Here is a 25,227-nt window from a genome sequence, read left to right as displayed (position 1 = left end):
TCAAATGATCACAAAGGTTAGCAACTTTTTCCTTTCATCTCTCATTGCTAGATTAGCTCGTGCAATGCTTTATATAGTGATTGATTTTTGAGTTTAGTAATTTGGGAGGAATTATATATATGTGCTAGTATTTGATTTATATGCAATTTGAGGTCAAAAATAACGCTTAGTTTTGCATATGTAGGTGTGGTTTACTTAGTACCTTCTAAATCTCCGTCGTAACCACCGTCGATCGCTCGCAACGTCCCGTCGCCGGCACCACCATGTGGTGAGCCTCTTGTTCATGAAGTTTTATATAAAAAATGATGTTTGTGTGATTTGGATATATAGTTACTCGTATAATTATCTTACCCATACGTTGTTTGTTATGCATAGTGCCATGGTTTTGATATCCGTCCCCGTCGGCCCTCATCCAGGTTATGATTCGGATGTGGTATATTCTCTTTTAAAACTATTCATTGCATTTCGTGTTTATGACAAATTATGCCCATCAAGTTGACATAGATATTTGTATGTAGGAGGTAGTTGAACCCGAAATTCCAACCGACCCTATTGTCAAGAGGTTAAATTTAGCTGAAAGAGAAAACGAGGATTTGAAGGAAAAATTGAAAACAATTGAGGGGGAGAAGATGGAATTGGAGTTGCATGTTGCCGATGTCGTCGATGATCACAAGATTAAGATGGAGAAAATGCGCTTGAAGATTAAAAAGATTAGAAAATATGCCATTCATAGTGAGGCTTGGTATCATTATCCTGTTGGATCAATTGTTACCTTAGTTGCGATCTTGATCGCATTTGTTGTTGCATTTAAATCCTTTAGCTAGAGAGTTATTTGTTTGTTGCATTTAAGTGTTGTATGATCTTTATGTATGAACTTTATGTATTGTATTAATTTGATGTTTTCGGTGTTGTGTATTAAAGATGAGCCGGCAATGGATGTACGATGACCGATGCTCTCCTGAGTTCATTAATGGCATGCGTACTCTTCTGCTTGCGGCTAAGGCAAACAAGCGAGCGGATGGTTTTATGCATTGTCCATGTGCTAGCTGTAAGAATGGTCGCAATTACTCTACGTCAAGAACCATTCACGTCCACCTGTTTGAGTCCGGTTTCATGCCCCACTATAATGTTTGGACCAAGCATGGAGAAAGAGGGGTTATGATGGAAGACAATGAAGAAGAAGAGGACGACGACAGCTATCCTGGCCATGGGTTCCCAGAATACGATGATACAACAATGAGGGAAGAAGCTGAGCCGGTAATGCGGGAAGAAGCTGAGCCGGCAATGCGGGAAGAAGCTGAAGAAGAGGCATCAGATGAGCCCGTTGATGATCTAGGTCGGGCCATTGCCGATGCAAAGAGAAACTGCGCAAGTGATTTGGAGAAGAAATTGCAGCGCATGTTAGAGGATCAGAAAAAATTGTTGTACCCGAATTGCGTAGGTGACAAGAAAAAGTTGGGCACCACACTGGAATTGCTGCAATGGAAGGCAGAGAATGGTGTATCTGACAAGGGATTTGGAAAGTTGCTGGTAATGATAAAGGATATGCTTCCAAAGGACAACGAATTGCCCGAGAGTACGTACCAAGCAAAGAAGGTTGTCTGCCCTCTAGGGTTAGAGGTGCAGAAGATACATGCATGCCCTAATGATTGCATCCTCTACCGCGGTGAGTACGGGGATTTGAACGCTTGCCCGGTATGCGGTGCATTGCGCTATAAGATCAGCCGCGATGACCCTGGTGATGTCGAGGGCGAGCGCCCCAGGAAGAAGATTCCTGCCAAGGTGATGTGGTATGCTCCTATAATACCATGGTTGAAATGTTTGTTCCAAAACAAAGAGCATGCCAAGGCGATGCGATGGCACAGAGAAGACCGTAAGAAAGATGGAAAGTTGAGAGTACCCGCTGATGGGTCGCAGTGGAGAAAAATCGAAAGAAAGTACGGGAAGGAGTTTGCAGATGACGCAAGGAACGTATGGTTTGGTCTAAGCGCAGATGGCATTAATCCTTTTGGGGAGCAGAGCAGCAACCATAGCACCTGGCCTGTGACTCTATATTTGTATAACCTTCCTCCTTGGTTGTGCATGAAGCGGAAGTTCATTATGATGCCAGTGCTCATCCAAGGCCCTAAGCAACCCGGCAACGACATTGATGTGTACCTAAGGCCATTAGTTGAAGAACTCTTACAACTGTGGAATGGAACAGGTGTACGTGCGTGGGATGAGCACATGGGGAATAATTTGACCTAAAGGCATTGCTGTTCGTGACCATCAATGATTGGCCTGCTCTCAGTAACCTTTCAGGACAGACAAACAAGGGATACCGCGCATGCACGCACTGTTTGGACGATACCGACAGTATATATTTGGCTAATTGTAAGAAGAATGTGTACCTGGGACATCGTCGATTTCTTCCGAGCCGGCATCCCGTAAGAAAGAAAGGCAAGCATTTCAAAGGTGAGGCGGATCACGGGACGAAGCCTCGCCACCGTACTGGTGCTGATGTACATGATATGGTCAAGGATTTGAACGTGGTCTTTGGAAAGGGTCCTGGTGGACAACCTGTTCCGAATGACGCTGACGGACGCGCACCCATGTGGAAGAAGAAATCTATATTTTGGGACCTGCCCTATTGGAAAGACCTAGAGGTCTGCTCCGCAATCGACGTGATGCACGTGACGAAGAATCTTTGTGTGACCCTGCTTGGCTTCTTGGGCGTGTATGGGAAGACAAAAGATACACCTGAGGCACGGGAGGACCAGCAACGTATGCACAGAAAAGACGGCATACATCAGGGTCATGCAAGCTACGCTCTTACCAAAGAAGAGAAGGAAATCTTCTTTGAATGCCTGCTTAGTATTAAGGTATCGTCTAGCTTCTCGTCGAATATAAAGGGAATAATAAACATGGCAGAGAAAAAGTTCCAGAACCTAAATTCTCATGACTGCCACGTGATTATGACGCAACTGCTTCCGGTTGCATTGAGGGGGCTTCTACCGGAAAACGTTCGATTAGCCATTGTGAAGCTATGTGCATTTCTCAATGCAATCTCTCAGAAGGTAATCGATCCAGAAATCATACCAAGGTTAGAGAATGATTTGGTGCAATGTCTTGTCAGTTTCGAGTTGGTGTTCCCACCATCCTTCTTTAACATCATGACGCACGTCCTAGTTCACCTATGCGAAGAGATTAACGTTTTGGGTCCCGTATTTCTACACAATATGTTCCCCTTTGAGAGGTTCATGGGAGTCTTAAAGAAATATGTTCATAACCGTGCTAGGCCAGAAGGAAGCATCTCCAAGGGCCATGAAAATGAGGAGGTCATTGAGTTTTGTATTGACTTTATTCCTGACCTTAAGCCGATTGGTGTTCCTGAATCGCGGCATAAGGGCAGACTAGATGGAAAAGGCACGCTAGGAGGGGAACAAATAATATGTATGGACGGACATTCTCTCACTGAAGGACACTACACAGTTCTACAGAATTCCGCCTTGGTGGCTCCATATATGGATGAAAACAAGAATTTGCTACGCTCCAAACACCCGGAGCGGTCTGATGACTGGATTACACGTGAACAAACCAGGAGTTTCGCCAGCTGGTTGCAGACACGTACCATGCATGACACCTCTATTGAAGATGACATGTACTTACTGTCCCAGTTACTATCTTTGAATATAATGACTTTCAAAGGGTACGAGATAAATGGTAATACATTTTACACGATCGCCCAAGATAAGAAGAGCACCAACCAAAACAGTGGTGTCCGCTTTGATGCAGAAACCAAGACAGGAAAGGAAACATATTATGGTTATATACAGGACATATGGGAACTTGACTATCGACGTGGTTTGAAGGTCCCTTTGTTTCGGTGCAAATGGGTCAATATGACACGAGGCGGGGTAACGGAAGACCCGCAGTACGGAATGACAACAGTGGATCTCAACAATCTTGCGTATGCAGACGAACCATTCGTCCTAGCCAATGATGTGGCACATGTTTTCTATGTGAAGGACATGTTTACCAAGCCAAGAAAAAGAAAAGATAAGGAAGCGAATGCATCGTACGATGAGCCAAAGCGGCACATAGTTCTTTCTGGGAAGAGAAACATCATGGGAGTGGATGATAAGACAGACATGTCAGAAGATTATGAAAAGTTTGATGAAATTTCTCCATTCACAGTGAATATTGACCCGAGCATCCCGTTAAATGATGAAGATTTTCCATGGTTACGGCGCAAAGGGACACACGCGAAGAAAAAGTTTCACACCCAAAGATCTGGGATGTGATCGGCTTCACTATCATCACTTTCTTCTGTGTTTCACACCCAGGAAGGAATCTCTGTAATAGTTAGGGTAGTTATGTGTTTTGGCATTTGAAACGCGAAGAAATTTTATGTGCAAACAAATTCTTTCATGCCTTTACTGATTTTTAAAGTTAAGTTATTCACAAACTAGTGTTCCACACTAATTTCAAATAATTCAAAATTTAAACTATTCAAATTTGAAAACTACGGGCACTAACAGAAAGTTTGTAATTTTTTGTACCTAAAGCAAAAATATTCACAAAGAAACTCTAAATACACAAAAAACAACTAAAAAAATAAATAAAGCAAAAAAAAACCTGCCTACTGGGCCAGAGCGGCCTGCATATGACTAGAAACCCAACCTGTTGTTGGGCCAGGATGCAGGCCTGCAAAGGCCCAGTAGGCCCACAGGGCAGCACAGAACATGTAGGCCTAGTAGGCCTGCTTTGGAGAGGAGCTCGAGAGAGCTACCGCACGGGGGTTTATAAACCAGTGCGGACGCCCCTCGGCTAGCGAGGTGGGACTAAACTTGCCGCACAACACCTTGCCAGCGCACCCCCTTTAGTACCGGGTGGTGGCTCCAACCGGTACTAAAGGCCCCCCCTTTAGTACCGGTTGGAGCCACCATCCGGTACTAAAGGGTGTGCAGTTCCCGCCGCTTGGCCTGACCAAAACAGGCCTTTAGTATCGGTTGTTGGCTCCAACCGGTACTAAAGGTCCATCCTATATAACTAAACACTTCAAAAATTTTAGTTTCTCATCTGCTTCTTCTCCTCTGCCCCGTCGCCCGCCGCCCCCGTCTCCATATCCCTCGTCGCCGCCCCGTCCCCGTCATCGCCGCCCCGTCGTCCCCGTCCCCGTCGTCACCGCCGCGCCGTCCCGGCCCATCCCGCGTCGTCCCCGTCCCCGTCATCGCCGCCCCGTCCCCGTCGTCGCCGCCCCGGCCCGTCCCCGTCGTCGCCGCCCCGTCCCTGTCCCCGTCGTCGTCATCCCCGTCGTCGCCGCGCCCGTCGCCGTCCCCGTCGCCGCCCCCTGTCGCCTCTCGCCTCGCCGGTGAGCACACACACACACACATACATTCTTTTAGTTTTTTAGTTATAGAAATAGTTATAAAAATGTTAGAAATTTTTCTTTTTTTAGTTATAGAAATAGTTAGTTATATAACATTGTTAGAAATGTTATAGAAAAGTTAGAATTGTTAGGAATTTTTCTGTTTTTTAGTTGTAGAAATAGTTATAAAAAAGTTAGAATTTTTTCTTTTTTTAGTTATAGAAATAGTTAGTTATATAGCATTGTTAGAAATGTTATAGAAAAGTTAGAATTGTTAGGAATTTTTCTGTTTTTTAGTTATAGAAATAGTTATAAAAAAGTTAGAAATTTTTCTTTTTTTAGTTATAGAAATATTAGAAATTTTATACAAATGTTAGTTATATATATAGAAATGTTATATATTTTTTTTCTGTTTTTTAGTTATAGAAATATTAGAAATGTTATAGAAATGTTAGTTATATAGCATTGTTAGAAATGTTATAGGAATGTTAGTTATATAGAAATGTTAGAAATTTTAGTTATCAAAATCCAATCATTAAAAAAATGTTACTTTTTGCGGGCATATAGCTAGTATTTGTTCTCGACGATGCCCGGCCCACATCCTCGCCGTCGACCCGTCCGCGACGACGTCCGGCTGACCCATGTCCGGGACTGGGCTCCGCCGGGCTGGCACTGGGAGGTGCTGCCTGGAGGGGCGCGCCGCTTGATGAGGAACCCGGCCCCGGTCGTCGACCCTGATCTCGTTTGGTGGCATTCACGTGGGCCAGTTTTGGTGCGGAGGGAGCCGGCCCCGCCGGAGGTGGTACGTCGCCGTGTCAGGGAGGAGGACGAGCACGTCCATCGCTACATGGTTGCGTTAGAGGGCGGCAGGTTCTCCAATACCTGGCAGTTTCTTCAGGGATCTCACTTCAGTTATGATCCTGTGAGAGTTCCTTCTCTTTGGGTGTCCACCGCCCGCGCCGCATGATCCAACGATGTATTCGAGATTATATCTATTATTCGAGATGATGTATTCGAGATTATATCTATTATTCGAGACGATGTATTCGAGATTATATCTATTATTCAAGATGATGTATTCGAGATTATATCTATTATTCGAGACGACGTATTCGAGATTATTTTCGATGATGCTTATTATGTACTATGATTGATTCAGTTTTTCCTTATTAATTGATTGCATCCATGCATTGTAATTTGAATATATTTCTTTTGGATTAGTTAAACAAAACCTATGACGGACAATACCGACAGAGAGGGAGAAGAGGCCCTGTTCAATATCATACACAATTCTCGCGGGCCAGATGATGATCAGAATGAAGAAGATTACGACGGCTCCGAATATCTAAACAACACCGGGGAGGGTGATATGATATTCGATCGCGACGACCGAATTGATGAAGTCATGGACTATGAACATGGCGAAGAAAATGTTGATCTTGAAACAACAAAGACCGGCGAGGTATATATATTTATATAAGCAGGCATCTGGTGATCATCACATATTTTAAATGACTTGAAGATATATTAACGAATTGATCTTTCTTCTTTCAGCCATCCGGATCGAGCAAATCTTCAGGCAACAGGACGAAACAAGGCCCGAACAAAAAGTTGAAGGAGGGCGTAAAGTACAATATCGAGGCAATCAGACCTAATGGCGAACCATTCGCGCCTAAGAAGATTGCGGACAAGTTCGTTCGTCAGTGCGGAGTTCTTGTGAAGGACCAACTCCCGATCTCCCTTCAAGAATGGAGAGAGCCAGCAAAGCCACGTCCAGGAGTTACTTTTGTCGACGACAGACAAAAACATTTGCTTTGGGAAACGCTCATGGAACATTTCACCCTACCAGATCATTTCACAGATGCAGATGTGGAGAAAGTCAAGGGCGCTGCTCTTAGGAAGATGGCGGTTGCATTCAAGAACCACAAGATTCGTGAATGGGCCAAGTACGTCAACGGAGGAAGGAAGACTCCAGTATTCGAGGGAACACTAGAGAACCAAAGTGCTCATTGGGACGATTTCGTGAAATTCAAGGATTCGGAATTATCTAAGAAATGGTCGAGAATAAACAAGGCCAATGCCGCAAAAAAGGATAAGTTCCATAAGCTGGGGCCAGGTGGCTATGCGGTGGGAATGCCTAAGTGGGATAAGTCTGAGAAAGAGATGCTGGATGCAGGTGTCACTCCAGAAACATTGAGCTGGCCCCCCAGGTGCAGGACTTGGTTCTATGCGCATGGGGGGAGTTGGACCCGAAGACAGGCAAAGTTTCGAAGAAGGCATGTTTGGACGGAGCTGAAGATAAGCTACTTGTTGCAATAGAAGAGGCTCGATCCGGGTTGTTCGAGCCCAACAGAGAGAACGACGAGCTTACGCGTGCCCTGGGAAATCCTGAACACCAGGGAAGAACACGAGGCATGGGCGCTATTCCGTGGTATGAGGGGTTTTCGGACTGGAACACCGACTACAGAACCCGTGCGAGAAAGAAGATTGCGGTGGAGAAGAAGAGGAAGATGGAGGAGGAGCAGAGGAAGCTAGACTATGAACGCCTTCAAGGCCTAGAATCAGCGCACGCGGACTTGGCAATCAAATTCCAGCGGCAGCAGGAGCAGATCGACTCACTTAGCTAGCAAAGGGGGTCTCAGCAGCTAGCGGATGATCCACCAATGGATATCACCGTCCCATCCATGCCGAGAAGCAGCGTGGGTTCCGCCCCGGGCGACGCATTGCTGGATAGCTACCCAATGGATGACATCATGGAGAACACTAACTGCGAGCTACACTTCAAAATGAAGAACATATCCATGAAGGTGGCGGACGCCCTTGCTTTTACAAATCCCCCCGAGGCAACCTTCCATTGCAACCCGATTCCAGCGGGCTATGCTCATGTCTTGGTTGATGAGGTGGTGGACCAATATTCGGGGCTAGAGCTTGACATTCCTAGAGGTGACGATGAGCACACACTAGGAGAGGCCAACCATCGTATCATCCTATGGAGAAAGGATTGCATCATCTTTCAAAGGCCACCGACACCGCGTCATCCGACTCCTCGTCGCAGTCCGCCACCGAGTCAGCAGACTCCCGCTCCTCCAAGTCCACCAACGCGTCGGGCCACTCCTCCTCCAAGTCTGGCACAGCTTTAGGCCACTCCTCCTCCAAGTCCGGCAAAGCGTCAGGCCACTCCTCCTCCAAGTCCGGCACAGCTTCAGGCCACTCCTCCTCCTCCAACTCAGCCACGTCAGCCGTCTTAGCCGCCTCAGCAATCACGGAAAAGAGCCGCCTCAGCTATGGTGCGTAGCGGTACAAGTTGAGGTAGTACTGCAGGTACAGGCGGAGGCAAGCGATTTCAATATGGTCCAAGCCTCGCGCCTCTTCCGCAGAGGCCTTACGACAAGTCCGAGGAGGTTCCCGGGGTGGGCGATGTGGTAATAACCGAGGAGCATATTGCGCAGGCTGAATCGATCGGGATCACTGTTGGACAACTCCTCGATATTGAGCCCATGTCTCCGACTAGAGAGGAGGAAATAAAACGGAAATATGCCCGGGGCCAACCTATGGTCGAGCCAGAGGAGGTCAATAAGCTCCCAATGAGAATGTATGAATTGCATCAATGGTACATGGACATTACCAAGATTTCCAATCGAGAGTCCCTCATGGTGAATGTCAACGAGGAGCATTACTACCATAAGAAAGCTGTGACCGTTGAGTATTCAGAACTTTTTCAGCTATACAATAAAGACGCACTCGACAAATCTATCGTCAGTTGCTATTGTCTGTAAGTGATTTCTTTCTGTAATTTAAGTCTCAAGCTAGCTGATCAATCATTACCTGTAATTATCCTCACTATATTCTTTTCTGTGGTATTATGCAGGATGAAGATTTATAAAATGAAAAAGGTGGACGCTATGGCATTGGGTTCGTTGACCTAAATACCATTAATGAATACACATGGAAAATAGATCCATATCACGCAAAATGTGTAGAGGAAAGCATGCTACAGTTCTTCAAGGAACTCAAATACAATGAAGATATACTACTTCCTTACAACTTCTAGTGAGTCACACTGTCTTGTACTACAAATTCTGTTTTCCCTACTAGCTATAGCTACATGTTTTTGCTTACATATGCTCGCTTAATTAAGACATGCAAACGTGTGTGCATGCAGATTTCACTGGATCTTGTTAATCATTAAAGTTGATGAAGGAACAGTTGAAGTACTAGACTCGCTACTTAAGAAAGCAAGTGACTACACCATCGTGAAGGGGATAGTCAACAGGTAATTTCAATCATTATTAACTATATCTCGGCCTATTTAATTAGTTCGTCATTTCCTGGTAACAACTATTTAATAACTCATTTATTCATTTTCTTTGTCGACGGGCAGGGCTTGGGCAAAGTTCATCAGGGTCACTCTAGGCCCATGGAAACAAAGTCTGAAATGGTATCGACCCAAGGTAAGTAATTAAGTAGTACTAGCTAGCTGCCATCTCTTTAATTATCATGCTTGATTAATTATTATCTGATCAAATTCCATTCTCGTAAAGGCCCTGAAGTAGGCGCCGGGGAATGATCTATGTGCATACTACGTTTGCGAGAACATTCGCATGATGGCGTCCGAAAGGAGCAAATCTCAAAGACAGGAGTGGGTATGATATCGATTGTCAGAACACTATTCATAATTTTTACACCATTATCGATATCTAGTCACACAACTAATACACATGCATATTGATCTCCTTCTTAACAGTTCAAAGAGGTGTGGGACAAGTTCCTAGCACAGGACCGCATAGAAGCAATTCAAGAGGAAATAGCGGGATTTTTGCTCGACCAGGTCATAGATCCCAAAGGAGAATACTATTACCCGCTACCGCCCCATGAACCACTTTCAATTGTTATCGTGCTCCGAAGGCACCAATTAGCTTGGCTAATGCCACTGGCTCCGAAGGCACCAATTAGGAGAAATTGTATATATATATATATATATATATATATATATATATATATATATATATATATATATATATAGGGTCGCGCTATTCGTCACCCTGGATGAGGAATAGTTATTCTTCACCCCCTCTTTATTTTACCATCAATGGACCGTAATTTTACGTTCCGTAAGTTTTGCCTTATTTCCGACGTAAAACGAGACCGTAAGAAAATATATAATCGTCGTAAAAAATATTTTATGTTATGTAAAATTACAAACGTAAAAACATAGTGTAAAATATACATAAACTGCAAATTTTCTTGTCTTATAACTTATATTTTTATTTTTCTTATGCCAAATTTTACGTAGTGAATCAATAGGAATGTAACTACTTGAATTTTAAACGTAATTTAATTATGAAATGATCGTAAGATTATCTCGGGTGAAGAATAATTTATTCTGCACCCTGGATGATAAATAATAACACTATATATATACATGTGTGTATATATGTGTGAATTAATTAATGGTGGTTGCGCTATTCGCCATTCTGGGTGAGGAATAGTTATTCTTCACCCCCTCTATTTTACCATCAATGCACCGTAATTTTGCATTCCATAAGTTTTGTCTTATTTCTGACGCAAAAAGGGACCGTAAGAAAATATATAATCGCCGTAAAAACTATTTTATGTTATGTAAAATTACAAACATAAAAACATAATCTAAAATATACATAAACTGCAAATTTTCTTGTCTTATGACCTATAATTTTATTTTCTTATGTCAAATTTTACGTAGTGAATCAATAGAAATGTAAGTATTTGAATTCAAAACGTAGTTTAATTATGAAATGATCGTAAGATTATCTCGGGTGAAGAATAACTTATTCTGCACCTGGGTGATGAATAGCAACTATATATATATATATATATATTATGATCGGTTCTACTAGAAATTCTATTTATATATATGCATAACGTGTACAATATGAGTATCGTAAAATACCGGTAAACGAAAAATAATTAAATGGAAAACACAAAATTAAATGAAAAAGAAATCATAAACACAAAACTAAAGGGCTCCCTGCCCCCGAAGCTGGCTCGTGCCACGTGGTTGCCAATTAGCACCGGTTCGTGTTGAACCAGTACTAAGAGAGGGGGGGGGGGAGAGGGGGCTTTAGTGCTTACATTTTAGCGCCGGTTACCAAACCGGCACTACAGGACCTTACGAACGGTGTTATTGCCCGGTTCTGCACTAATGAGGTGTCGTTGATACTCGTTTGAATCATTTGTCAAGAATGATGAAGTACACCAGTGCCACACAAAGGGTAATCTTCATTCTTACTGAATCATATGTGGAGTGAGATCGAGCAAAGGGAGATCTTCTTCCACATGACTGAAGCTCCAACTCCTTTGAATGGCTCCGCGGGAAGTACAGAGTGCCATGTATATATGGGCGTCACATCCCACATGTTAGCCAAAGTTACGCTGCTCTTGTTCAATTTTCTATGTTTCACTAGACTTAGGAGTGAAGTTGACACTCGCAGGAGCCGATCTGGCCCTAAATCTCATAATACCAGTCAGGAAAAAAAGTGAGCGAGAGAAACTTAAAATTGTGTAGCTAATCAACGAGATGGAACGATAGAGAAATTGATTAATGTTTTTTTATTGCCAGGTCGTCCCGTACGTGTATACAGTAGGTACATACGTACGTAGACAAGTGCACAAGCAGATAGAGTTGAGCATGGAGTACAACCGCATGGCCTATGGTCACCAGCACTTATTGCCGTTGCAGTAGTCGATGTTGCATTGGTACCTGCAATCCTTTATTTGAAATCGACGGGTGGTCATGCAGGGGCTGCATTCTTGGAAGAGGCAGTCGTCGCTGCATGACTTGTAGGATTCGGTGAGGCAGTCACAGCTGCCGCTGCAGTTGGCCTTGCACTCCTCGATCTTGGGGGTCGTGCACTGGTCGCAGCGTCTCTTCTCGTTCTGGCATTTCTCGTCGCAGGCCTTGGAATCCGGCAGAGAGGCTATGGCCGCTGTGCACGCCGGGTAGCACTCTCTGCTACAGATATTGCATGGCCGAGGTGGATCCGGCACGGGCGCTGGCGGTATTGCCTCCGGCGGTGGTGGTGGTGTCGCCTCAGGTGGTGGTGGTGGTGGTGGTATCGCTTCCGGTGGTGGTGGTGGTGGTATCGCCTCCGGTGGTGGCGGTGGCTCGTGTGCCGGTGGTGGTGGTGGTATCGCCTCCGGTGGTGGCGGTGGCACCTGCGCTGGTGGTGGTGGTGCCGGACCAAGGGACGGACAGCGTGCCAAGGAGGGTATGACCAGCAGGGCGAGGGCAGCAGCGACGGCAGCCAGCCTCCGAGTGAGAGCGGCTGCACCTGAAGCCATCGCGCCGTCGACACGGCAAGCGAAGGTAGGCTAGAGCTAGCGAGAGAAGAAACTCGAGAGAACTGTAACTGGTGTATTCTACGAAGGAGCCGGTGACGCTTCTTTATATAGACAACCAGCTCGACGTGCTACTTGGTAGCCATCACTGAAAGGTGCGTAGATGTGTTACTGTCTAGTGTCTACGTAAACTACACGTTGAGATCTGCGCAAAGCATGCATACATGCATGTTACTACTACGCATCTTGACCGGGCACGGTCCACGCCATTACAAGCTGACTTAATCACTCAAGTTGACCAGGCACGGCTCTTCGATTGGATTCCACAAGACAAGCTCGATCTTACTAGTAGTATTAGTTTGAGTGAATAGACATGGTTGAAATCGTGCTTTGATTACACCCTATGACAAATCCGTAGAAGTCCTGTGCACGACATGGTTTACTCTGGATATAGAGGCTAGAGCCAGAGCATGGCATGCAGGGGAGTTGTTTCCGTCGATTGGAGGGGTTACCCTTGGTATATCTGAAAGGGCAAACCCCTCTCTAAAGATTTAAAATTCTACCACCTTGCATTTCCATGGAGGGGTGGTGCTAACTAAGAACAACTTTGGAAAAGGGTCATTTTGCTGTTTTGCATTGCTATAGCTTTCAATCCTCCACCACCTTTCACCCGCAAGGAAAAAAAACAAACAAACAAATCTTCCAGCACCTTATTAGTACTACCAAATTGGTAAAGTTCGACCAAATTTATATTAAAAATATCAACGTCTACGGTACACATTAAATACAATATGAAATATATTCCATGAAGGATCTAATGATATTGACTTAGTCTTGTAAATGTAGGTAAATTTTTCTATAAACTTGTTCAAACTTCCAAATGCTTGACTTAAGACAAACCTAACATGCACACTAAAAAGAAATGCACAAAGTATGATTGCAGGTGCAGCGTTTCGGTGCCCAGGCTCATCTGCACCCCGCCAGAAAAAAATCACAAAAAACTCCCAAAAAAATTTGCATGGTAGAAAATTTAGTGCATGAGATCCTCTCCAATTTTTAAATCATTTGAACATCTGAGCAGCTGTCGGCAAAAAAGACAAATCAGGCAAGAACAATGCATGAACAGTAAACTTTTTTACATACCTCGAAGTTGTCTTTTTTGCCGAGAACTGCTCATATGTCTAAATGATTTGAAAATTGGAGCGGACCTCATGCACCAAATTATCAACCATGCAAAAAAATTGGATTTTTTTTAAAAAATTCTTGTATTTGTTTTGATTTTTTTTCATCAGCGCAGGTGCAGATGAGCTTGGCCTCAGAAGCGGATTTTCGACAAAGTATATCGTTTTGGGCAGAAATTGGTTGACGAATTTCAAGGGTATTGTGCAAGATCAAAATCGTAGGGTAAAGTATTTTTTTGTTACTTTCCAGATATTCCACATATATAATGCATTGCAATATGTCTGTTTCGGTTCATCCTACTAATTATGTTATTGTGTCCAACCAAAATATGCATACCTATATTTGCCAAAACAAGTCTAAAACTGGCAGACATAGTCTAAGTAATTTAGTATCTCTTCTCCACTGAGATCCAACCCAAAAAGAGAGTCAACACATCTTGAAGTCGAAGGCAACTTATGACATGAATGACATAGATCTTAACTTGCAAGTTGGTACAATTTGTGTAGATATACATACCTAGGCTATAGTTTAGTACTCCTTCTAGTCCGTTATATATGGCCTTTCGTATTTTGAGTCAAACTTTGACCACCGATTTAACTAATAAAATACAAGTTATATACCCCAAAAGATGTTTCCAGCATTATATAATTACTCCCTCCGTTTCTTTTTAGTCTGCATATAAGGTTTGGTCAAAGTCAAGCTTTGTAGAGTTTGACTAACTTTATATTAAAAAATATAAACATTCACAATATGAAATCAATATTATCAAATGCACCATGAAACGTATGTTCATACTATATAGTTTTAGTATTGTAGATGTTCATATTTTTTTATATAAATTTGGTCAAACTTTGTGCAGTTTGACTTTGATCAAATCTTATATGCGGAGTAAAAAGAAAAGGAGGGAGTATAACTCATATTTCCCGGTCAAATTGGTGGTCAAAGTTTGACTCAAAATATGAGGGGATCTAGTATGAGGGCTTTTACACACTTCATCCTGGAAGCGCGTATTCAAGAGAAATTTGAGAAACACGAAAAGTCTAAATAAGTTTGCACATGCAAATGCTTATGTCATGCATTTTTAGACAAATGATGGATTTTATTGGCTCAAAATCAAGCATCAGGAGGATACATAATATATTGAGCACACACCCGACTTCTGCATAGTTAGGATGCACATAGCCAACACCAACACACACGCACACACAATCACACCAACAATTAGAAAGTCATATAGGATCAAAGCTATGCATGGGTTAGAGAAAAAGAAAAGGACAAAAGGCCCAATGTGATCAGATACGTGATCGTCAAACTGTAGCAATGACCATATCCGTACCAACCATCTCATGACATCACAAGAACAACGAGCTTCTTCAACAGCAACGCCTTTAGTAAGGGAGCGATACTCAAGCGTATCGGACACAACCACCAAGACTAGAATCTAGGTTTTCACCCTGAAGAATCAATCCAAACATATCCGAGCAATGTCTTCAACAAGAAAACGACATAAAAAACATCAACATTTTATAACCAGCTCAGGTCAGACCTAGACTTTCACCCAGGAGCTCAAGACAGATGATGGGGTAGCACCACCATCGAAGTGACTGAAGTTTTGTCGCCACCACTTTCCCGCAATCGCAGCAGCTGCATCCGGTGGTGTTGCACCACCATCCCTCTGCGTCAAGTCTTCGTCTATAATTCACATCTCACCTCCGAAGTCAACCACTGGATCTTCAGAGATGGACGCTCCTGAAGATCTATCAGTGACCATTGTTGTCATGAATCCTAGACCAACTCCACAACCACCATTGAGCACAACACCCAACACAAGCCGTGAAGCACCTGCCGCTGGCAACAACTACCACCAAGCCATCAACCACGTCCACGTACAAAGGCCGGCCAAGGCGAACCGCCGCACCAAGGAAGCCAGATTGGGGCGGAGGACCCCAACAGACCAAGCTAATGCAGCACCAGTAGTGCCTCCACACCACCGCCCCGAGCTCACGCCTTATCGCAGGCGCGTGCATCTGGGCTGCCGTGCGAGCGCCCCACGCCGCTCCAACTCAGCGAGAGGAGGAACTGGTCCCTGCCACCGCTGACGTCGGGTGGGCTTTGCCCGGTGATGCTCACCGGCTGCGGGAAGGGGATGGAGGTGGATGTGTCCTGCGTCGGGTAAGGTTTCTCTCCTGGATCGCTCGCGGGAGAGCAACATGGGAGGTCCTCGTGTTCCGTTTCCGTTTGTCCGATTCGCACGTATGGCCAGATTCATCATAAGTAAACATAAAAAGTTGGTACAATAAGAATGGATCTAGCCTTTTGATTGTACTTGATTGTTTATCTATTATTATTAGGTACTTCCTCTTATTCATATTGTCTTAGATTGTCTAAATCTATGTATCTAGACAAATCTAAGATACGTAATGGTATGAATTTAGATACATCTATATCTAGGCAAATTTAAGACAAGTAATATGGATTGAAGGGAGTACCAGATCCTCGCGTGGATACATGCATACGTACGTGAACAAGTAGACACAGTTGACCGTCGAGTACATGTATAGCCGGATAGTCCGGCCGGTCAACACTCAACACTAGCTACAATAGGCTATGGTCCCCAGCAGTTGCTGTTGCAGTAGTTGTCGCAGTCGTTCTTGCAACTCTTGCCACGGGTGTACCCGCAGTAGCCGCATGTATTGTAGGAGCATTCGGAGTTGCATGACTTGTCGGCTTCAGCACTGCAGTCACAGCTGCCCGTGCAGACGGACGTGCACTTCTTGATCACTGGGGTCCTGCACTCCTTGCAGCGGCTCTCATCGTTGTCGCATTCCTCTTTGCAGTCCATGGAATGGGAGGCTTGGCACGCCGGGAAGCATTGTACGCGGCACTCACCGCATCCCAGCCGCGGTCCTAGCCCCGGACCCAGCGCAGGCGCTGGCGGTATCGCCATCAGTGGTGGTGGCGGCGCCTGCGCCGGTGGTGGCGGCGGTATCGCCTCCAGTGGTGGGGGTGGTGCCTGCGCCGGTGGTGGTGGTGGTGGTATGGCCTCCGGTGGTGGCGGTGGTGCCTGCGCTGGTGGTGGTGGTGCCGGACCAAGGGACGGACAGCGTCCCAAGGAAGGTATGACCAGCAGGGCGAGAACGGCAGCAACGACGGCCAGCTTCAAAGTGAGAGCGGGTGCACCTGTTGAAGCCATTGCGCCGTGGACACGGGAAGTAGACCTTGAGCTAGCCAGGGAAGAAACACGAGAGAACTGTAACTACTGCTGTACTCCATGGAAGGAGCCGAGGTGCATTTTTATAGGCACCCAGCTCTAGGTGCTAGTCATCACTCAAATATGCGTAGATGCGGCATCTAAGTAAACTACTCAATGCATGCATGTTACTACGCCATTGTACACGGTTGACATTTGCGCAATGCATGCATGTTACTCCTACGGCTAGTCATAGTGGGGAGTAGATTAGTGTCATGCATATTTTTTTCATGGTAATACGTCTCACTTTTGTCAAAAAAATATATGTATCTCATTTATATCATAAGAATCGTAGTACAAGCCACGTACATACTGACCTGGCAAAACAGAAACACGACCAAGAAGTAAAAATACAAACAGGACCGAAGAATCCTCTGAGCTTGGCACCAACGCCCGTTACCTGTCTCTGGCACCACCACAACAGTCACCAAAGGAATAATGATGGAACATCTCCATACCCGAGCTCGACGCGGCTCCGTCGCTGATATATAGTTTTGCGGACCTCCAAGGTGGCTCGCCAATAAAGGTAAAGCCATTGCCGTTAAACGAATCAGACCGGGACAACACTCCGCACACGTCAGCAAACTCCAAATCTGGCATCCCTGCACGACTAAGACGTTGGAGGAGAAAACCATACCTTCCTATCACGAACCACGAACCCATCACACGATCCGCCATCTTCCGAATGCCATCGATGCAGACAACAATCTGCATCCGCTCCTAAACTACCTCCCAAGCTCCGCGGCGGCGCTGGAGCAAACATCGTCGCAAGGGCGGAGCCCGAGGACACATGTCCACCACAAAGATGCCGCCGCCACACCATCCTTACTTGAACAGACTGCTTTCCAAATCCAACCCCCACGCAGATCGCCTCATCAGCGAAGTATCTGCAGAATTTTTATCCGGCGCCATCACCACCGCCGTAGCCAAGACGATCAATAGCCCAAATCCTAAGCTACCAATGCCCATATCCACACGCGCCGTTCCAGCGACCCCGGCCCTCACCACCGGCGACCGAGGTCGGCGGCGGAGATGGGAGTCGCCGGAGGACGGCGGCGGAGGGAAATGCCCTGGCGGCACTAGTGCAGAACCAGGCAATAGCACCGGTTCATAAGGCCCTTTAGTGCCAGTTCGGTAACCGGCACTAAATTGTGGGCACTAAAGCCCCCCCCCCTTTAGTACCGGTTCAGCACGAACTGGTGCTAAAGGGCAACCATGTGGCACGAGGCAGCTCCGTGCGCGCGTAGGACATTAGTACCGGTTGGTAACACCAACCGGTACTAAATGTTTGGGTGTGTTTTGGTTTTATTTTTTGTTTTTACTTTAATTTTGTGTTTTCAATTTAATTTAGTGATTGTTTTACATTATAATGAGTTGTTAAATCATTAGATGAATGTACCGCAGATTAGTTTGACTGGATGCGTGGATCCTAGCTAAGTCATCAAGTATATGTCATATCCATATTATATATACTTGATCACCTAATTAAATGATCGAGGTAATATGGATATGGCATATACTTGATCACTTAGCTAGAATCCATCCAGTTGAAACTAATATGCGGTTTCTTTCATAAATGATATAATAACTCATCATCATCATCATCATCATCATCATATTAATATAAAAACTCTTGCATCATATATATCATCACCAACGGTTTTCATAGCAAAGATATCATCGAGTTCAACATGGTAATGATATTATAAGCGTTCATAACACCACAAAGGCAAATCACTCTTTGAGATTAAGTTCAGGACGAAGAACACGGACATGAGAGGACAAGTACTAAGAGCATGAACTAGCTAATTAATCACTCATGCTGCTCTCTCTCAGGTAAAATAGTATAGAACATGTATAGCTTTGCTGATTCATCATATTGGAGCATGCAGATGAACCTGTCTCTTAATCGTGGGTTGCGCTTCTGATTGCTGCCCCCTAGTACTTCTCTGTGATCGTTCATAATTTTGCTCCAGTCTTTTACTATTAAGCATTCCTTGCTATTAGAAATCCTGAATGCACTAAAGTGCATTGTAGGATATCTTGGCCGTAAGCTAACAATATTCATGGTACCTATAGTCTCGATCCAATCAGGCACAACATTCATCGGAAGTCCCTGTTAAAGAACATCGTATAGTAACATACTTAGCAATGAAGTTTAGCTTAAAAAATAATGTATGCAAAAGATGCACTGAGGAGAAATAGTAGAAATCTTACTATCTTTCCTAAATATATGTGACCGTAGTTCGTACGAACACTATTGGTCGCACGTTTTGAGTACTAACATTTCTAAATGCAGAAAAGAAATTTGTCTTGACAGCATCAAGATCCTGAAGCCATGAAACATAATGACTTGTCTCCTCGCAGTTTAGTTCAGCACCGGGACAGTGGACAGTCCTGTCTACCAAGCGTCGGACATGTTTGCTTGATTGGAAGTAAGCTGTCAATATAAATTGAGATCTATTAATTATTCAACTGGTTCAAATAATCTCATATCGAAGACATAAATATGGTTGAGAAACTCACATAATGGTAGAACTGGAGGCGTCTGCACATCGACCCAGATGTCTCTATTACCTTCAATATCATCTTCCGGACGAATATCAAAGGTGATAACCATATCAGGCTCAAATGCATAAGCCTTGCATAGTGCTTGCCAAGTTTTGCATTCAAAATAGGTGTATGTGTCTGCTTTGTATAATTTGACGTTGAAGGTATAACCATGCTCGATCTTCAAGTAAACTCTTTTTACCTCCATAGTTTCGTTAGGACTGAAACATATCTTATCCAAGACAAAAATTCTTGCATGGCAGGGGATACGCTAGTAAAATAGTGAAAAATTAAAATTAAAAGTTGAAGCAAATGAAGCATAAGTCATGCTTAATTACGAAAAAAGACTTGTCGTTGTGACTTACTGTATCCACTTCGAAGTTCTCATCCAGCTTGATGCTGAAGCGTCTATCATCAACTAGAAAATTTCTGCCGCACAGGCCGCGCTGGTCTTCGTAGTATTCGCACATAATGAAATCATGTTCGTCGTCAGACGACATTCCTATGTTCATAGGTGAAACATTAAACACTTATTAGTTCTATTAATTCAACTAATTATATTAATTCAACTAGTTCAACTAATTAATTAAACTAATTCAACTAAGCACTTATGAAAAATATACCTAATTAATTGAACTAATTCAACTAACTAGTTCAACTAAATTAATTCAACTAAACTAGTTCTATTAATTTTCTTACTAAAAATAAGGTAGCTAGTTCTATATAATAAAATGTTAATTAGATAATGAAATCTCATATAACTAAATTAAATATATATCTAACATATAATTTATATCTAATTCATCTAACATTTGACATTAATATCTAACATATGTTCATATATAGGTGAAACATTAAACACTTACTAGTTCTATTAATTCAATTAAATAAACTAGTTCTATTAATTCAACTAAGCATTTACTAAAAATAAACTAGTTCTATTAATTTCTTAGTAAAATAAAGTAGGTAGTTCTATATAGTAATATTTTGATTAGATCATCAAATCTCATATACCTAAATTTTCTTACTAAAAATAAACTTGTTCTATTAATTTTCATACTAAAAATAAACTAGTTATATTAATTCAACTAGTTCAAATCTCATATATATACCTAATTAATATCTAGCTATACTAATTCAACTAGTTCAACTTGTTCTAATTAATCTAAAATTGACATTAATATTTAACATCTTTTCCATATAATTCATGTAACATTAACATTCTAACATTATTATCTACGTAATTTATCTAACATTAATCTAAACAACAGAAAATAGAAAATAAGTAAAAACAATGTGTGTGTACGTGTCTCTCTCTCTCTCTCTGTGTGTGTGTACGAGCGGGGGCGGTGGCGTACGGGCGGCGGCGGGCGATGCGACGGGGACGGGCGACGGGCGGCGGGGGCGACAACGGGTGGCGGGGGCGACGGGTGTGACGGCGACGACGGGTGGCGGGGGCGACGGCGGTGACGGCGACGACGCGCGGCGGGGGCGACGAGGGCGGCGCGCGATGGGCAACGGGCGCGGCGAAGAAGTTGGATCGAGAAGAAGTGGTGGTCGATGAAACTGATTTTTTTCGTAAGTGTCATATATATAAGAGGGGTCTTTACTACCGGTTGGAGCCACCAACCGGTACTAAAGGCCAATTTTCGCCAGGCCAAGGGGCGGGAAACGACCCCTTTAGTACCGGTTTGTGCCACGAACCGGTACTAAAGGCCCAATCATTAGTACCGGTTGGAGCCACCAACCGGTACTAATGGTTGTGCGCTGCCACCGGCGGTGCACAATGTTTAGTCCCACCTTGCCGAGCGAAGAGCAGCCGCACTGGTTTATAAACCCAGCCGCGGCTGCTCCTTTGAGCTTCTCTATATAGCAGTCTTCTGGGCCTAACTAGGGCGCGCTGCCCTATGAGTCTGCTGGCCCTTCTGGGCAGCGCCCCAACAAATTTTTTATATAGTTTTTTCTTTTCTGCATTATTTATTTTCTTCTATTTATTTTTGAGTAATTTTTTATATAGTTTTTTTTCTTTTCTGCATTATTTATTTTCTTCTATTTATTTTTGAGTAATTTTTATATAGTTTTTTTCTTTTCTGCTTTATTTATTTTCTTCTATTTATTTCTGAGTAGTTTTTTGTGACCCTCTCTACTCTGATACTCCGAAATGATAATACCATTGCAAGTTTCAACATTTTCAGAATTCATTTTGTAGTGATTTTCAATTTCACGATCATTTAGCTCTCTAAACAATTAGGTAAATGACCGAAAAACAACAAATGATGTCAGAACATGTTAGAAATTGATGACGTCGCTTTGAATGCTGCATACTGAACACGAAAGAACTCCGGAGTTCAAATAAGTTTAAAAAACATTGAAGTGCCCGTGTAACAGATGAGTTCTCGTCCGAAACCCTAATACTCCGAAAGAGTTTGTCCAGTTTGTACGCGAAGTGCGTCCAGTTTTTGCCATGACCCTCTCTACTATTTCGCACATGCTATGCGGGTGAAATGATGATACCATGCTAAGTTTCAACATTTTCAGAGTTCATTTTATAGTGATTTTCAATTTCACGGTCATTTAGCTCTCTAAACAATTAGGTAAATGACTGAAAAACAACAAATGATGTCAGAACATGTTGGAAATTGATGACGTCGCTTTGAATGCTGCATACTGAACACAAAAGAACTCCGGAGTTCAAATAAGTTTAAAAAACATTGAAGTGCCCGTGTAACAGATGAGTTCTCGTCCGAAACCCTAATACTCCGAAAGAGTTTGTCCAGTTTGTACGCGAAGTGCGTCCAGTTTTTGCCATGACCCTCTCTACTTTTTCGCACATGCTATGCGGGTGAAATGATGATACCATGCCAAGTTTCAACATTTTCAGAATTTATTTTGTAGTGATTTTCAATTTCACGGTCATTTAGCTCTCTAAACAATTAGGTAAATGACCAAAAAACAACAAATGATGTTAGAACATATTGGAAATTGATGACGTCGCTTTGAATGCTGCATACTGAACACAAAAGAAGTCCGGAGTTCAAATAAGTTTAAAAAATATTGAAGTGCCCGTGTAACAGATGAGTTCTCGTCTGAAATCCTGATACTCCGAAAGAGATTGTCCAGTTTGTACACGAAGTGCGTTCAGTTTTTGCCGTGACCCTCTACTCTTTCGCATATGCTATGGTGAAATGATGATACCATGCTAAATTTCAACATTTTCACAGTTCATTTTGTAGTGATTTTCAATTTCACGGTCATTTAGCTCTCTAAACAATTAGGTAAATGACCGAAAAACAATAAATGATGTCAGAACATGTTAGAAATTGATGACGTCGCTTTGAATGCTGCATACTGAACACAAAAGAAGTCCGGAGTTCAAATAAGTTATTAAAAATAAAAAAGAGGTGCAATGCTGGTTAATTTGCTTCAAACCTTTCGGAATAGTGTAGACTGCACTGCATATAGCTCAGTGCAATCTATGCTATTCCGAAAGGTTTGAAGCTAATCAACGTGCAGGTGAGCATTGTGCATCTTCGTCATTGTCTCTGCACTCACGGCTTATAAACCGCTCATACTGCCTCTCTCTTGGCGAGGTGGGACTAAAAATCAGCTTACTAAGAAACTCTAGTACCGATTCATGCCATGAACCGGTACTAAAGGTCTTCGTGGGGGCCCCAGCCTGACCACAGCCGCACTGGCCTCATTAGTACCGGTTCGTGACATGAACCGGTACTAAAGGTTGCCCACGAACCGGTACTAATGATGCCTGCCCGCCTAGCCGTTGGAATCGGCACTAATGGTCACATTAGTGCCGGCTCAAATTCAAACCGGCACTAATGTGCTTCACATTTGACCATTTTTCTACTAGTGCGGCTGGAGGCGAGATCGCCTTTCTTTCTCTCTTGGAAGAGAAGAAAGCGATATGCGTGTTCAGTCACTTTTAGGGGTCAGTTTTGGAGATCCCCTCAGTTCAATATTATCGATTAGTGTCATGCATATGACACTACTCTATGTTACTATCTTCGTAGTGCAAAGTATCATAGAAGTAGTATCATAGATGGTTGCATTTATTAGGTTATAGACTCATTTTGCTTGGGTTGCGTTATGTTACGATAACATATTGTTATGACAAACACCTCTCTCCTTATTAACTACTTGACACATAAGTGAACTTATATTAGGATTCCCCGCAAAAAAACTTATATTAGGATGTATTATGTTACCAGATAAGTTACTCCCACTATGACTAGCCTACTACACATCTTACCGAGCACGGCTCTTCCATTGGACTCCTACTAATGCAGTGCAAAATGACGTTTCAGTTCTTGCAACTAATTATGTTGTTCTGCTCAACCAAACTTTGTGTAGCAACGTTTGCCAAAACAAGGTTGTAATTAAGGAGATTGGCCGACACACTCGAGTAATCTAGTTTTCTTTTCACTAAGATCTAACCAAAATAGGAAGTCAACATCTCTTGAAGTTGAAGGCAACATGTGACATGAATGCCATAGATCTTGACTTGCAACTTGGTACAATATAGATATACCTATGCTATAATTTAGTACTCCCTCCGGTTCACTTGTTAACTAATAAAGATATGAGTTCTAAGCCCCCCCCCCCCCCCCCACACACACACCACACACACACACACACACACACTATACTATTGGATTTGAAAGATGTTTCCCATGCTATACTTTTTAGGGAACACAACTCATATTTTCTTGGTTAAATCAATGGTCAAAATTTGACGGAGTCTGGTAAAGGATGCTCTTTACACGCTTCCGAGATGAATCACATATTCAAAACAATTTTTATAATCACAAAAAGTCAAAATAAGTTTACACATGCAAATGTTTATGTTATATGTGTACATTCTCATAGAAGAACATTCTTATTGTATTGCACAACGTAACAAAAAAGAAAAGAAAAATAGTGCCCCAAAATAGAAATCCTTTTCATGAAAAGTTGCAGCATTTGTGGCTCAAATATTTCTTTCTCATGAAAAGTTGCAATGTGTGTGGCTCTAATATATTTACATGACTAATATTGATGAAACATTTTTCACATGAGAAAATTGTTAATTTTTTTCACACATGAGGACGTATTCTCGGGTGCATCTTCGTATTAGTTGATGCAATACCACTTTCTTGTGAACACGCCATGAACAAAAAAATTACTTGTCATGAGGCTGATGTTGCTCAGGGCGATGGCATTAGAGAGGGAGCTTCATAGACATCAGTACACGCAGTAGGAAGGAAAATCCCATTATGTTCAACAAAACCTAGACTTTGTCTCCTGTTGAGTATAAAAGCAATAGCAAATATATGAGCATAAGTACCAATAAAAGAACAACATGCTGCAAGGGGGAAGAGGGCAAAAAACACATGGACATAAGTTGCAAGTGTCGGAAAAGAACCAACATACTCCCTCTGTTCCAGAATATAAGATGCATCAGTTATCGTGCAAGTAAAATGATTGTATGTTTGACTAAGGTTGTAGAAGAAAATATCAACATCTTGAATACTTAATAGATAAAATATGAAAATATTTTTCGTGTTGGATCAGATGATATAAATTT

The 25,227-nt window shown here is 43.0% G+C and overlaps 2 protein-coding genes across 2 annotated transcripts; both read right to left on the bottom strand.

Moving 5' to 3' along the window:
• Positions 1–11,923: 11,923 nt before the first annotated feature.
• On the bottom strand, positions 11,924–12,744 carry LOC147960992 (uncharacterized). The gene has a single exon (XM_087536106.1). It carries the CDS (start codon positions 12,668–12,670, stop codon positions 12,044–12,046), a length of 627 nt encoding a protein of 208 aa, XP_087392232.1. The 5' UTR covers positions 12,671–12,744; the 3' UTR covers positions 11,924–12,043.
• A 3,581-nt stretch (positions 12,745–16,325) lies between these two features.
• LOC147960991 (uncharacterized) lies at positions 16,326–17,131 on the bottom strand. Its single transcript, XM_087536421.1, has one exon. It carries the CDS (start codon positions 17,040–17,042, stop codon positions 16,455–16,457), a length of 588 nt encoding a protein of 195 aa, XP_087392547.1. The 5' UTR covers positions 17,043–17,131; the 3' UTR covers positions 16,326–16,454.
• Positions 17,132–25,227: the final 8,096 nt, after the last annotated feature.

Source organism: Triticum urartu, chromosome 7A (genome assembly GCF_056163025.1).
Source record: "Triticum urartu cultivar PI428250 chromosome 7A, HENAU_Tu73, whole genome shotgun sequence".
NCBI lineage: Eukaryota > Viridiplantae > Streptophyta > Magnoliopsida > Poales > Poaceae > Triticum > Triticum urartu.
The sequence above is the reverse complement of the archived record's forward strand: the minus strand, read 5'-3'. Positions and strand labels throughout refer to the sequence as shown.